The sequence below is a fragment of the Carcharhinus amblyrhynchos genome, chromosome 7 (assembly GCF_965287045.1).
Source record: "Carcharhinus amblyrhynchos chromosome 7, sCarAmb.v2.hapA, whole genome shotgun sequence".
Classification (NCBI taxonomy): Eukaryota; Metazoa; Chordata; class Chondrichthyes; order Carcharhiniformes; family Carcharhinidae; genus Carcharhinus; species Carcharhinus amblyrhynchos.
In genome coordinates, this window is record NC_137330.1 from 11,083,554 (window position 1) to 11,100,015 (window position 16,462).

The 16,462-nt window shown below is 45.3% G+C and overlaps 1 protein-coding gene across 1 annotated transcript in view; it reads left to right on the forward strand.

The window, feature by feature from the left end:
• The window catches only part of prim2 (DNA primase subunit 2), a 170,665-nt gene that overhangs the window by 13,729 nt on the left and 140,474 nt on the right, over window positions 1-16,462 (forward strand). The window contains exon 5 of the mRNA XM_080193236.1: window positions 11,451-11,543. Within this exon, the coding sequence (XP_080049362.1) occupies window positions 11,451-11,543 (93 nt within the window). The remainder of the gene's footprint in view (window positions 1-11,450; window positions 11,544-16,462) is intronic.

The following is a 16,462-nucleotide window of genomic DNA, read 5'->3' on the forward strand; positions in this document are numbered from 1 at the left end:
GTATGACCCCCAAACTGCTAGCCTGTTTACAGGGTTGCTGATATAATTTTCTTAAGCATAGGCAGGAGGTGTTTCCCATTGTTGTGCTTAAGTGCTCCTCCTTTTACAGTGCTATTGGATGTATAACTGTTCACCATTTGCTGTTCCATTAAAATTAGTCACAAAGCGATATTCCGTTCTTGAGCTGATGGAATTAAACCAGAAACCATTATTTGAACCCAGTCGGTTTTAAACTTGCATGTCAATAAATATCGTATCTGGGTATGACCAGGGTTGCCCTGCGCAGCCTTTGAATGGACTGGTGTAATAGATTGGAACAGCAGTGGATCAATTAAAGCAAACCTTTTCGATCAAGTTAAAACTTTGACACCTGGCAAGCCTGAGGAATAGAAACCATGTTCAAATGGCAAACGGCCAATGGAGTTGGCATCTGCACGCTTTTCGTTTTGACTCCGATATCTCTGCGCTATGAGGTCTGGACACTGTGTATTTTATTCCGCAGCAGACGTACCATGGATTTTTGACAAAAAGGCTCTCGCCTTGTACCTGGAGTATTGAAATACACCCTTAAGGCTGCAGTTAAAGGAGGCACTGTGTCCGCAGTTGGAAGTAACGGGATTCCCAAAAGAATATTTCACTTTGGAGATTGGCACAGTGGTTAGCCAGCACTGCTGCCTCACAGCGCCAGGGGCCTGGGTCCAATTCCCGGCTTGGGTTACTGTCTGTGTGGAGCCTGCACATTCTCCCTGTGTCTGCATGGGTTTCCTCCGTATGCCTTCCACAGTCTGAAAGGTGTGCTGGTTAGGTGCATTGGCCATGCTAAATTCTCCCCCTCAGTGTACCCAAACGGGCACGGGAGTGTGGCGACTCGGGGATTTTCACAGTAACTTAATTGCAGTGTTGATGTAAGCCTACTTGTGACACTAATAAGTAATAAACTTAAAGTACGTTAGAGAGAAAGGACCAGAGGGATAATTAACAAGGTCAGATAAGTATTGCAAGTAGACTTACATTAACACCGCAGTGAAGTTCCCACTTCTGCGCCTGTTCAGGTAAACTGAGGGAGAATTTAGCATGGCAATGCACTGTGCCAGCACATCTTTCGGGCTGTGAGAGGAAACTGGAGCAGTGGAGGAAACCCATGCAGACTCGGGGAGAATGTGCAAATTCCACACAGACAGTGAACCAAGCCGGGAATCGAACCCGGATCCCTGGCGCTGAGAGGCAGCCGTACCAACCCACTGTGCTGCCCTTGTTTGACTGTTACAACTTCAGAGCAAAGTGCTACACGATTTGTCAAAAGAAATACCATAAAATAAGTGGCTAAAGAAAACCTACAGACGTTGTCACGACTGGAGAGGATTTTGGCCTTTCTTTTCCACTTCTTGATTGATTGTAACGTGGTTCTTTCGTATCAAGGATGAAGACATTAATTCAGTTCTGTACTTAACAATTTACGTACTCACAGGCTGGCTTGAAGAACACAAAGGGCTTAGCTTTTATCGTGCTAAAATCCCACCTGGGTAAAGATATAAAGATCTTTACAGAGGTGTAAAGGTTGACTTCTTGTTTTGGCGTTAAATGCCAACAATGCCCACGTCTTGTGAAAGAATAAATATAGAGTTGAGCTGTCATCTAGTTTCCAGCCTCTTCTGGATAACTGTTTGAGGCTGAGGATGACGCAAACTCCACTCAGCAGTTTGGATCAGAAACGAAAGAGTGGAAATTCCTGCTTTGCTGTTGTATGTTTTTTTTTGTAATGACTTGTGTACACTCAGTGGCTGAGATGAATAGCATAAATGCGTTTAGGGAGAAGCTTGCTAAGCGCACGAGAGAGAAAGGGTTAGGAGGGTAGGGTGATGGGGTGTGACAAAGAGAGGATGCGAGGATGTTCCTCTGGAGCATAATCATGATGTGGAGATGCTGGCGTTGGACTGGGGTAAGAAGTCTCTCAACACCGGGTGAAAGTCCACCAAGTTTATTTGGTAGCAGAAGCCACTAGCTTTTGGAGGGCTGCCCCTTCGTCAGGTGAATGGAGAGTTCTGTGATCAAAATTCTGTGAATTTTGTGATCAGAACTCCCCACTCATCTGACGAGCAGAGGCCGGAGAGCTAGTGGCTTTTGCTACCAAATAAACCTGTTAGGCATAAACATGGGTATGGACCAGTTGGGCCACGTGGTCTGTTTCTGTGCATGATGTCTTGTTGTTTGTAACGTGTTCCTATAGCGAAGGTTCCCTTGACTGTAAAGGGCAGTGGACGTGGTTTAAGAAAGCATGCCGAAAATCTGAAATTTGAACAGAAGGTGCCGGAAATACTCAGCAGCTTGTGCAGCGTCTGTGGAGAGAGAAGCAGAGATAATGGCTGGAATCTTTACCGGCGTGCCTGCCCCAGAATTGTGGTGGGTGACGCTCACAGAATGGCGTTCTCTGTTGTCCTTGGGTGGGATCTTACGAGCCTCGGGTGGGCGAGGCGGTAAAACTCCGGCAAATGTTTGGGGTTGATGCCCTTTCAGCAGAGGGTAGGAGTCAGCAGTGAGCTGAAAGAAAAGGCTTTCACTAATTTGATGCAACAGTATCAAATCAAATGTATTGAGACACAGTGAAAAGTATTGTTTCTTGCTGGCTATACCGACAAAGCATACCTTTCCTAGTGTTGGAGGGCAATAAAGTGAGTCGAGCCTTGGGGACAGTGTTGAACTTCAAGAAGAGTTTTTATCCACATGCACGAGAGAGAGATGAACTCTCAGGTTGCCTGTGGGTTTTCTCTGCCCATCGTAGATTCGTAGAGGTTACTGTTCTTTTTGAGGTTGAAGAAGTTTATGTTAGCATATTAATTTCTTGAGTTGGTTCTCCTAATCTCATTATGCAAACTACATTGTTCTGTTAATCATTTTGATGTGGAGATGATGGCGCTGGACTGGGGTAAACACAGTAAGAAGTCTGACAACACCAGGTTTAAGTCCAACTGATTTATTTACTATCAGATAAATCGATTGGACTTAAACCTGGTGTTGTCAGATTTCTTGCAATCATTTTGCTGGACAGTTCTGTTTACCCGATTTATAATGTCAGAGCATTGTATTTGCCCAACTGATTTACAATGATTCCTCCCCACCCCCCATTCTATTAGGCGATTGTGTTTTACAGGAGACGATGCCTTCCGTAGACTGTATGTAGCCTGACTGTCTTAATGCTGGTCCACCCATTATTGCCATAATTTGCAAAGATTTCTTGCACGTCAGAAGTTGATAGCGTGCGTTACCTGTTATCAGTTTGGCAGAGCAGACCTCGAGCTGTCTGCATTAACCCTTTTTTGTTCCCCCTCTAGTGAGGCCTGGCTGTATGGGCATGTATTACACTGAAATTAAACAAAATATGAATGGGCAGACAATTTAAAATAATAGAAGAAACAATTTCTGATATTGCCCCTGCAACACTAGAGGACACGGGGAGAAGGAAAGGCGAGAGTGCAGAATGTAGTGTTATAGTCATAGGTAAGGTATGGAGAGAGATCAGCTTAATGCAAGGTAGGTCCATTCAAAAGTCTGATGGCAGCTGGGAAGAAGCTGTTCTTGAGTTGGTCGGTATGTGATCTCAGACTTTTGTATCTTTCTCCCGACGGAAGAAGGTGGAAGGGGGTGCGTGGGTGTCCTTGATTATGCTGGCTGCTTTTCTGAGGCAGCGGGAAGTGTAGACAGAGACAGTGGATGGGTTTGTGTGATGGATTGGGCCACGTTCACAACCTTTGGTGGTTTCTTGTCAGGAGAATGAAAATCCAATGAGGCCGAAAGCAATAAAATGTAATAAGACGTGGAAAAGGAGCACAAACGTGATCCATCCTGAGAACTTCTTCCTTTCCGTCCGTACAGCATTTTCCAGCATTCTCTGTTCATATCAGAGTTTAAAATTAAAATCTCGCTTTGAATATTAATCTTGGGAGTTGCAGTGATGTGGGGGTTTGGAACTGGTTGGTTCTATTGTGAGGATTCTGATTTTATTAAATGAGGGAAGAAGATGGTGATGAATCAGTCAGTTGAGTGTTTAAGGGAGCAGTGATTTAACAAATGTACTGCCCGTGTGTTTAATGAGACCAGTGGGTGCATCAGCCTCTTTTCTTAGATCATTAACTGATTTCTCTGGTGATTTTTATGAAGCAGATTGATTTATTATTAGAGTATTGAGAGTTTTTCTTTCCCTGTTTGGTTTGGTACTTTTCTCAATCTGTAATTGCAGTTTGCGTTAACGTAGAATGAGCAGCACAGGAAGAGGCACTCGGATCTGCAGCCTCTTGTAACCACTGGTCCAGTGCAGTATCTAAGATCGTGGTAACACCCAGGGTGTTACCACTGGTCCAGTGCAGTATCTAAGATCGTGGTAACTCCCAGGGTGTTAATCGTGGGGGATTCAGCAGTGATAATGCTGTTGAACGCCAAGAGATAAAATGGTTAGATTTCCTCTTCTTCAAGATAAACGTTCCCCAAGGTTTTCCACTTGTCAGCCCGAGTCTCAATATTGTCTGGGTCTGGCTGCAGGTAGCGTGGACTACTTCAGTCCCTGAACGCTGCAATCAGCAAACTCCTAACCTAATGGACTGCAGTGGTTTAAGACGGCAGTTCGCTGCCGTGACTTTGGAAGAGATTGGGGATGGGCAACAGATGCTGGCCAAGCCAGAAATGCTCACGTCCCAGGAATGAATATATTAAAAGAAAATTGACTTATTAATTTTTGTACTGCCTCTCTCAAAGAGGAATCCAGTCATTCTTGCACCCCCTGTACTTAAATCACAGTCCCTGAAATTTTCTCCCCATTGTGTCCAATTCTCCTTGGCCACCTACTGTTGTCATCCTCATTGGAAATCTCCACGTTGATGTTATCCTAATTTAGCAACGAAGGAAGTTGGACGTTCCTGCTCACATTGAGGTATGGATGGTGCCTCATTGAAATGAGGGGAACAAGACAACACCTTTAAATGTAGGATATCAAGAAGCTCCAGACATTGGGATGTTGCACGCTACAAATGTAATTTAATTTGTTACCCCAGAAATGGGCGCACCTCAAAAGTAGTCTTAGCTCTAAAATATGTTCTGAAAATTATTTTTAAGAAAGCTACCAATGTCCCTACTTTCTCAGGAGGCTAAGGCGATTCGTCATGTCGGCTGCGATTCACCAGTTTTTACAGATGCATCATGAAAACCCTCCTTTCCCCATGTATCACAGCTTGGTATGGCTCCTGCTCCAACTAAGGGTGGCATGGTGGCATTGTGGTTAACACTGCTGCCTCATAGCACCAGGGTTTGATTCCCAGCTTGGATGACCGTGTGGAGTTGGCACGTTCTCTGCCCGTCTCTGCTCGAGTTTCCTCCCACAGTCCAAAAGACATGCTGGTTAGGTGCATTGGGCCATGCTAAATTCCCCCTCAGTGTACCCGAACAGGCATCTGAGTGTGGCAACTAAGAGATTTTTACAGAAACTTCATTGCACTGTTAATGTAAGCCTACTTGAGATACGTATAAATAAACTTAAACTTAAGACTGCAAAAAAACTACAAAGGGTCGCGAATGTAGCCCAGTCCACCGTGCAAACCAGCCTCCCATCCGTCAACACTGTCTATGCTTCCAGCTGCCTCAAAAAAGCAGCCAGCATAATCAAGGACCCCACGCACCCTGGACATACTCCCTTCCATCTTCTGTTGAGAAAAAGATCCAAAAGTCTGAGGTCAAGTACCAACCCACAGCTTCTTCCCTGCTGCCATCAAACTTTCAAATGGACCTATCTTATACTAAGCTGACCTTTCTCTGCATCCAAGCTGTGACTTTAACACTGCATTCTGCGCTCTCCTCCCTGATGAATGATATGTTTTATCTGTAGAGTGTGCACGAAACAGTACTTCTCGCTGTATACCAATGCATATGACAATACATCAAATCAAATACACTATAAGACCAACTTGCATCTTTAACATAGTAAAATGGCCCAAGATGCTTTACAAGGGCACCAAGACAGAAAATTGACACATTTAGTTTTTACTGATCTCTTCCTTTGGATTCTAATATATCTGATTTCACATATTCCTGAAGATGAGTGTTAGTCAGCAATTTGAACAGTAGGGTACACCCATTAACTGTGGGTATAATTTTGTCTCGCATATACCAATTATATAAAATCTCTGTCTAACTAAATTCAGTGATTTTCCCCCCGATAAGGCTGATATTAACAGCAGTTCCAAATGCCCGTGTCGCCTGTATGTCTTTGAAAGATAAATGCATGTCTAGGGGAGGTATGTAAATAAAAAAGCAAATCTGAAAGAAGAACAGAAAAGACTGGAAAATCTCAGCAGCTCTGAAAGCATCATGAGGCAACAAGGTGGCACAGTGGTTAGCACTGCTGCCTCACAGCGCCAGGGACCCTGGTTCGATTCCCGGCTTGGGTCACTGTATGTGCTGAGTCTGCATGTTCTCCCCGTGTCTGTGTGGGTTTTCTCCGGGTGCTCCGGTTTCCTCCCACAGTCTGAAAGATGTGCTGGTTAGGTGGATTGGCTAAATTCTCCCTCAGTGTACCCGAACAGGTGCCGGAGTGTGGTGACGAGGTTCCACTAGAAACTCTGCAGCGAGTTACGATCTGGCATGTGTGACTTCCCAGGATGGTGGTAGCAGTGATAATAATTTTCAATAGGGAATTGGGTAGCTATTTGAAAAAGAGAATTTTGCAAATCTCAGAACCAGAGTGAAGCAAATATTCACTGGTTCCACGTGTCCTGCCAAAAATGTTGAATTTTCTGTGGGCAATCACAATTGCAGTGGGTCATAAAATATTCATGCAAATATACAATTAGAGGTATAATTGCTTCATCAACTATGGATCTTAATTTTTTTTGAGATTTGCACAACAAAATTATGCAACATAACATTTTCTCACTCGACTTTCCTTCCCCTGTGTTTGAGAATTGCAGTCCTGTTTATAATTTAAAAAAAATCAGTAACTAAAATTTTAAATTGCACAGAGGAATGACGATGTTTTGAACAATATTGGCTCTCCTTCACAGATGAAGTAAATTACATTTGGCTTGATAATTGCCCAGCAAGTTTGCAAATTCAAATTGTATCTTGCAAGAAGTATTTGTAATGTTAGAAAGGAACCGTAACATGGCGAGAAATAATTGCTGCGTTCTGCTTATGAGGCCTGAATCGTGTGTTTGATACTTATATATTTGCAAGTTTCCATTTGCTTTGGCGATATTGTCTTTTGTACCACTTCCGGGAATGTAGAGATACAGTGTGAGAACCATAGGAGCAGGAATAGGCCACTTGGTCCGTTGATCCTGCTCTCCCATTTGACAAGATCACGGCTGATCTGATTCTGGCCTCAGCCCCACTTTTCTGTCTGTCCCTTATACCCATTGATGCCCTTATCTATCAAAAATCTGGACGGCACGGTGGGTAGCACTGCATCCCAACGCTAGGGAACTGAGATCGATTCCTGGCTTGGGTTTCTTTCGGGTGCTCCGGTTTCCTCCCACAGTCCGAAAGGCGTGCTGGTTGGGTACATTGGCAACTAGGGGATTTTCACAGTAGCTTCATTGCAATGTTAATGTGAGCTTGCTTGTGATGGTAATAAATAAACTTCTAAGATGTGGAGATGGGGTGGGACAGTAAGAAATCTCACATGATGAAGGAGCAGCGTTCTGAAAGCTCATGATACCAAACAAACCTGTTGAACTTTAACCTGGTGCTTTGAGACTTTAAACTTTCAACTCAGCCTTGAATAAAGTCAGTGGCCCAACCTGGAAATGATGTGGAGATGCCAGCATTGGACTGGGGTAAAACGGAGAAATCCCTGGTGTTAAACCTGTGTTGTGGGATTTCCAACCTGGAAATACAGCCTTCCAATTGACTGTTTTATCAGATATACTGTTTGATTACCAGCTAATGAAATACAGTCGCTTGAAGGTTATGGGGTATTTTTGTTCTGTTTACTCCCAGATCGATGCCTGGTTTCCACATCACAGCTCGTCTTAATGCACAACCATGTTCTGTTGAAGTTACTAACTCATCTCTTGGTTACTTGTTGGTACGATGGCTTGGAGCACCAACATGATGGATTTCAGTAAAACTCATTTTACGAGTTAAGTGGGGTGGTACCTTTGAGGAGAGACACTTGCAATGTTTGACTCCATTCCGTGACGTTCAGGGGTGTCCCACCATTACCCATTGCTCAAGCTTTACAGAGCCTACTCATCTTGGTACCGAAATTCTCACTGGAATTTAGAAGAATGAGAGGGAGCCTCATCGAAACATATAAAATCCTGATGAGATTAGACAGGTTAGATCCAGGAAGAATGTTCCCGACGTTGGGGCAAGTCCAGAACAAGCTGTCCCAGTCTAAGAATTAAGGGGTAAGCCATTCAGGACTGAGATGAGGAAGAACTTCTTCACTCAGAGTTGTGAATCTTTGCAATTCTCTACCACAGAAAGCTGTTGGGGCTGGTTCATTAGGTACGTTAGAAGGGCAGTTTTTGCACTTTGCCCCTGTGGAAAAACTGTCTGGAATGAGCTTCCAGAGACTGATACAATTGTGTTTTTTTAAAAAAGCATTTAGTCAGTTACATGGGTAAGATGAGTATAGAGGGGTATGGGCCAAATGCTGGTAATTGGGACTAGCTCAATGGTAAAAACTAGACAGCATGGACAAGCTGGGCCAACGGGTCTGTTTCTATGCTGTAAACCTCTGTGATCCTATGACTGTGTTAAGGAGGGAGCTGGATGTGGCCTTTGCAGCTAAAAGGATCAAGAAAAGCCGGCAAGAGTGGAATACTGAAAGTGCATGATCATAGTGAATGGCCTACTCCTGCACCTATTTTCTATGCTTCTAAAATGTGGAAAGCTGCTTCTTCAATTAGGCAGCATTTTAGATTTGATTTCTGACTGTTCTGAGACTCCTAGAATGCGCGGCGAGCTTCATAACTGGAGTAATGGATTACGAGAATGTTCTGGCGGAGCAAGCGGAGTGATTGAAGAGATTGGAAGAGGAGGCGTGATTATGTAAATGCTCTCGGTCGTAAAGAGGTTGAAAGATGACAGTTGTTGTTTTTTAGGATTCTAAAGGGACTGGGTGATGCCAACCCTGACGAGCTGTTTCATCTTTGTCAGGAAACAGTAGGAACCACAGAGCGCAGGCCGTGCATCGAAGGGTGTAAATTCGAAACTGATTTACGGAAACAATACTTGAGCGAATGGGTGATCAGTCTATGGCACAGACTTCCCAGGGAGAGGCTGGATACATTCAGTATCGATGCATTTAAGTGCAAATTGGAGAGTTTTTTATTTTCAGGGTTGCAATATATGAGTAATTTGAAACGTGAGGAGACTGTTTGGATGAACTAAGGTCTAAGTTTCTCAAACAGTTTGCCTCATGCCTGGCTCTGTAAAGTTGAGATAGATCGCTAATATTAGTCAACAACTCCATTATTGTTGCATCATGCAGACAGCAAGAGTGTCTGAGTCTGTACTCGATGGAGGTTAGAAGGATGGGGGAAAGGGTAGGGGGGAACTCATTGAAACTTGTGCTGAAAGGCCAGAATGAAGTGGACTTGGGGAAGATGTTACCCTTAGGAGAGACTAGGATCCGAGGGCACAGCCTCAGAACAGAGGGGTGACCCTTTAGAACTGAGGTGAGGAGGAATTTCTTTAGCCAGAGTAAATCTGTGGAACTCATTGCCACAGAAAGCAATAGAAGCTGGGTCATTGAATGTATTTAAGATGGAGACAGGTTCTTGATTGGTAAGGGGATCAAAGGTTATGGGGAAAAAGCGGGAGAATGGGGTTGAGAAATTTATCAGCCATGATTAAATGGTGGAGCAGACTCGATGGGCCGAGTGGCCTAATTCTGCTTCTACATCTTGTGGTCTTGTCGACAGCCACCAGCAAGGTAGAAGGTGATCCAGGTGGACCTTGGCTTTTTTTCAATAGCGCTGTTCCTGTTTTTCTTTCTATCATGGCAGCTGGCCACCGCTTTGTCGAAAATACTGTTTTATGTCTTTTTTTGTGTTTGTCCGCTCAAAAAAAACCCTTTTCCCCAAAATATCTCTCATGAACTAATGAACACTATTAAAGGTATTAGCCAAGATTGGCAGGATTGAGGCGAGAGATTTGCTTACCTGAATAAGAGCTACTGTGGATCAGATGGTGCGGTGTTCCAGCATCCGAGTGTTTAACAGTCAACCTTTATAGAATCATAGAACCCTACAGTGCAGAAAGAGGCCCTTCGGCCCATCGAGTCTGCACCGAACACTATCCCACCCAGTCCCTATCCCCATATCCCTGCATATTATACCCACTAATCCCTCAAATCTACACATCCCTGGACACTAAGGGGCAATTTCTTAGCATGGCCAATCAACTTAACCCGCACAACTTTGGACTGTGGGAGGAAACCGGACTACCCGGAGGAAACCCGCGCAGACACGAGGAGAATGTGCAAACTCCGCACAGTGACCCGAGCCTGGAATCGAACCCAGGACCCTGGAGCTGTGAAGCAGCGGTGCTAACCCACTGTGCTACCGTGCCGCCCTTATATTTTGTTTAATCCCCGGGGCAAGGTCAGTGCTGTGAAGTGTTTAAATGTTTTGTGACTTTGTGTTGCTTTTGAGTGGACTGGCTGGTCAGCGAAGTGATTCTGTGAGGGTGATGGGATGATTTGTAAAGCACGATATCACAGCTCGGCGCAGCGGGTGACTCAAAGCAGCTTCCTTCAACAGAGGAAAGCTTCTGAAAATTTCGTAACTCCTGCGTCCCTTCGCAGCCGTTCAGAAATTATTATAAAGAACGTGGGGTGGCGGGGGGGAAAGAAAGGGGCTTGAATTGCATGAAGAGTGCAGCCTCATAGCACCAAGGACCCAGGTTCAATTCCTGGCTTGGATCACTGTCTGTGCAGAGTCTGCACGTTCTCCCCATGTCCGTATGGGTTTCCTCCGGGGGCTCCAGTTTCCTCCCTCGCTCTGAAAGACGTGCTGGTTAGGTGCATTGGCCGTGCTAAATTCTCCCTCGGTGCTACCCCTGAGCAGGCGCTGCAGTGTGGCGACTAGGGTATTTTCACAGTAACTTCATTGCAGTGTCAATGTAAGCCTACTTGTGACGCTAATAGATAGCGTTCATAGAACGGCATAACTCAGTGATTTAAAAATAAACCTCCTGTCTTGCACAATTTATTTTATCTCTTAACCGAATCTTGTTCTCTGTGCTGTATTTGAACAAATGCGTTGCTGGTTGGCTGGTGATCTGAACGGGCTGATTTTTATCAGCCAGATTCGAGCGTCTTTTGGGCAGTAACTTGTGGCATCCTGGGGAATTATGCTTTCCCTTATACTGGATAATCGGGAGTTGTTAAATGTTGATTTCTTTGTGATCGCTGAATCAAAAATCTTGACCTAAACGGCGATGTTTTATTTATTTAGATTCAAGAAGAAGAAAAAGAGCAACTTGCAAAGAGTCTGGCTGACTCTGGTGGATACAGCTCAGTTAAAGTGGATGAATGGTTGTTTTACAAGGTGAGACCAGAATTGATTTAAGCAACTGCATGAGACTTGCACCTTTAATTGTATGCTTTTTGTTTTCACTAATCTTTATATTACGTTTAGAGGCAGGTTTGTACAAATGTATGAACTTTCGGTCACAGGAAGTGTTTAAAACATTTGAAAGGGATTAAATCCGAATAATTTTTATCGTCTGCACTCTTGTGATTAATGTTTGTTTAGCTGCACACAGTGCCATTTTTATTCATTTGATTTATTATTGCCCCGTGTATTGGTATACAGTGAAAAGGTTTGTTTTTTTTTTGCACGCTATACAGACAAAGCATACTGTTCATAGCGTGCGTGGGGAGAAGGAAAGGAGAGGGTGCAGAATGTAGTGTTACAGTCATAGCTAAGGGGGAGAGAAAGATCAACTTAATGCAAGGTAGGTCCATTCAAAAGTCTGATGGCAGTGAGGAAGAAGCCGATCTTGAGTCGGTTGGTACATGTCTTCAGACTTTTGTATCTTTTTCCCTATGGAAGAAGATGGAAGAGAGAATGTCTGGGGTCCTTGATTATGCTGGCCGCTTTTCCAGAGCAGCGGGAAGTATACACAGAGTCAATGGATGGGAGGTTGGTTTGAGTGATGGACTGGGCTTCATTCATCACTCTATTTATAGTTTTTTGCTGTCTTGGGCAGAGCAGGAGCCATACCAAGCTGTGATACAACCAGACCTTCAGCCGCAGATCTTCTGTTGCTGCCGAATTGGTGTAAACTTTAAATCTGTGGCATGTTCTGACATCTTGAGCCCGCCCATGAAGATTTGTTTTAACATTGGGATTAGTTAGTAGGCATCAGAATGCTGAGGCGGAGACAGAGTTGCCCGGCAGCTGTTGTTATTGGCAGTCCCTGGCCACAGAATAGGAAGTTGGGCCAACCAGCAGTGGGCAGTTCACCTACCGGTGCTGCGCCAATGCCCAACCACACTTGGAGAATGAATGAAGAACTGACCAACCCAACCCAACCAAACCAGCAGCAACTCAAAAGATGAGAAGCCCATTCGCCAAAGATCCTTAGACAGCATCTTCCTCCTCTATGTCCACTTCCAACTAGAAGGACAAGGCCAGCAGATACATTTAGGAACACCACCACCACCTGCAAGTTCCCCTCCAAGCCACTCACCATCCTGACTTGGACGTAGCCGGGTCAAAATCCTGGAATTCCCTCCCTAACGGCAACCTACCAGCACGTGGACTGCAACGATTCAAGAAGGCAGCTCACCACCACCACCTCGAGCAACTAATTGGTTGGGCAATAAATGCTGGCCAGCCAGTGACATCCATGTCCCAAGAATGATTTTAAGAAAAAAAACTTTTCAGTAGTTCTGGAGTCACTTTTTTTTTGTTTTGGTAGGTCATCTGAATGACACAGCACCGTGGCCAGGTCCCTCCATGTCCCACTCCTGTTTTCTCCTTCGATTTGTGACCACCATGCATTTCAAAGGCTAGGGGAAGAGAAGCCAACAAGCTGATCCTTTTCTTTTTGTCAGTCTTGAACGACTGCAACCTTACTGTAACAAAATGGGCAAAGTACAGCAAACTCTCTCAAAGAGCAGTGCAGCCAGATGTGTAGGAGAATGAGAGGAGAGTAAAACGTTTCCCAACCAGAGGATGATTGAGGTCTGGAACTCTGCCTGAAATGGTGATTGAGGCGGAAAGCCTGGTCACCTTTATTTTTGAAAGGAACCTGAACGTGCACTGGCACAGTGGTCAGCACTGCTGACTCACAGCGCCAGGGACCTGCTTCGATTCTCAGCTTGGGTCACTGTCTGTGCAGAGTCTGCACATTCTCCCCGTGCCTGCGTGGGTTTCCTCCAGGTGCTCCAGTTTATGATGAATGGGATGGATAGGATAGAGGTGGAGAGACTCTTCCCGCTCAAAAAAGACAGTAGGACTAGGGGGCACAGCCTCAAGATAAAGGGGAGGCGGTTTAGAACGGAGTTGAGGAGGAACTTCTTCACTCAAAGGGTGGTGAATCTCTGGAATTCTCTGCCCGTTGAAGTGGTGGAGGCTGCCTCGCTAAATATATTTAAGAAGCGGGTTGATGGGTTCTTGATAAGAGAGGGGATTAAGGGTTATGGGGAGAGGGCGGGAAAGTGGAACTGATCCACTTCAGATCAGCCATGATCTTATTGAATGGCGGGGCAGGCTCGAAGGGCTGGATGGCCTACTCCTGCTCCTATTTCTTATGTTCTTATGTTCTTCTGCAGCCTGAAAGATGTGCTGGTTCGGTGGATTGGCCGTGCTAAATTGCCCCTTCGTGTCGGGGGGGGGGGCGGATGTGCAGGGTAACTATGTGGAGTTATAGGGATAGGGGCTGAGTGGGATGATCTTGAGTGCAGACCCAGTGGGCCGAATGGCCTCCTTCTGCACTGTAGGGATTCTACGAAGTGCTGTAACCTGCTGGGGTACCTACCGAATGCTGGAAAGTGAGATTAGGCTGGAGACGGAGTGTGGGATTCGCTCATTGCTCTCGACTGGCGCAGACGTAATGGGCAGAGTGGCCTCCTCCCGTGGCCGTAAACCTCTTCCGACTTTGCGTTCTTCGTATCCCTCCGTGGCCGTTGTTCGCCGGCTGGCCCCTGGATGACGCTGGTCTGCAGCGTGGCCTGGTGAATCTCTGCCCAGGAGCTGTGACTGAGCAGAGCCCCAGGTTCTTCATGACATCGGAAAGCAACTCATTCGAAAGTATCTGTCATGGTCGAAGCGTGTTCTTTTTTTTTGTAACTCCCCAATTATTAATACAGACTACTTGACGAGAAAGGATAATTGAGGGTACAGCGAGAACAGTGAATTGCAATCAGCTCTGTAATGAGGCCACAGATTCTAATAGTCTGCAGACACACGATGAGATGGCCATATTTTGTCTCCTCTCAATTATGAATATGGATAAGGAGCACTCATTTTAACAATCCTGCAGTTCACTACAACATTGCCTATCATGGGCCCCACATGTCCTCGTACCATACTCAGAAGTATTCATTTTTTTACTGTCAGATTTTAGATCTCTGCTAAGTTGCTATTCCTGCTCCATTTTCTGTATCTCTCTACTCTTTTAACAATCTGTTTGCTGTTTATATGGTTTTGATGGGTGCACTAGATTTCTATTTCCGCCTGGATTTGAATAAGACCTTTTTTGTTTAGTTTTGTTTAGTACTGTCGCCTGTCTTGTTGACCATGGTTGCTTCAAATCTCGAGCTCCTACATAACGTAAGAAATAGGGGCAGGAGTAGGCCATCTAGCCCTTCGAGCCTGCCCCGCCATTCAGTAAGGTCATGGCTGATCTGAATTGGATCAGTTCCACTTTCCCGCTTTCTCCCCATAACCCTTAATTCCCTTGTCTATCAAAAACCTAACTACCCGTGACTTAAATATATTCAGCGAGGCAGCCTCCACCACTTCAACGGGCAGAGAATTCCAGAGATTCGCCACCCTTTGAGTGAAGAAGTTCCTCCTCAACTCCGTTCTAAACTGCCCCCCCTTTATCTTGAGGCTGCGCCCTCTAGTCCTGCTGTCCTTTCTAAGCGGGAAGAATCTCTCTACCTCTACCCTATCCATCCCCTTCATTATCTTATACGTCTCTATAAGGGTCTCTAAATGTCCTGTCTTCAAGGCGGTCTTGTTTGTTCGCAGAATCTCACAGCACAGAGAGGGAGGTCAGTTGGCTCAATGTGCATGCGCTTGTGAAGAGTATCATTTTGTCCAGCTGCCCTGTTCTTTGCTGCCAATTCCTTTTCTCCCAAGTATTCAGGTGGGTGGCACAGTGGTTAGCACTGCTGCCTCACAGCGCTGGGGACACAGGTTCAATTCCCGGCTGGTCTGCGGAGTCTGCACGTTCTCCCCGTGTCTGTGTGGGTTTCCTCCAGGTGCTCCGGTTCCCTTCCGCAGTCCGAAAGACCTTTTGTTTAGGTGCATAGGGAGAATGTGCAGACTCCGCACAGGCAGTGACCAAAGCCAGGAATTGAACCCGGGTCCCTGGTGCTGTGACGTTGTGGTGCTAACCACAGTGCCACCCGTATGCCACCATGCTGTCAAAGAAGGAGGGCTTTTAAAGGCTGTCTTCCTCTTGAGTCGAATATCACATTCAGTCACCATTCCAAAGATGATCACCTGGTCTGATTGACTGACTTGTTTTTTTCATTCATCACTCAATCTTATATGGACTCATCACTTGGCCCTGAAGTTGTAGCTTGAAGAGAGATAAGTTATTACCCTTGCAGGGAGTTCAACAAAGATTCATCTGGGCGATGTCCAAACTCCAGGAAAAAAACTGAATTAGGAGAATGGGTTGCACAAACATGCATTGTATTCCCTTGACTATAGGAGGTTAACGGGGTGATCTAATGGAGATGATTAACGTGATTGGAAGTGCTGGCCTAGCAAAATGAAAGCAACCGTTTCCCCTGGTCGGGGGAACGAGGGCATCGAAACCGAGAAGAAGACTATCTTCAAATTTGGGCTAGGCAGCTGGATCAAATCCGAAAGTATCAGGATAGTGTTCACGTGGATTTCCATGTTCCAGGGTTTTAGTTCAATTAATAGTGCCGCAGGTAGGCTGACCTTAACACCGCAATGAAGTTACTGTGAAAACCTCCTAGTCGCCACGCTCAGGTGCCTGTTCGGGTACACTGGGACAATTTAGCATGGCCAATGCACCTAACCAGCATGTCTTTCCGAGTGGAGCAGCTGGAGGAAATCCACGCAGACACGGGGAGAATTTGCAAACTCCGCACAGATAGTGACCCAAGCTGGGAATTGAACCCAGGACCCTGTGAATAACGGGTCAAGTGAAATTGTGGCCAGAGATCGATAGACCTTTATTAGTTATGAATATCAAAGGATCGTGATCAGGGACAGATCAACCATGATCTAACTGAATGTTAGAACAGACTCGA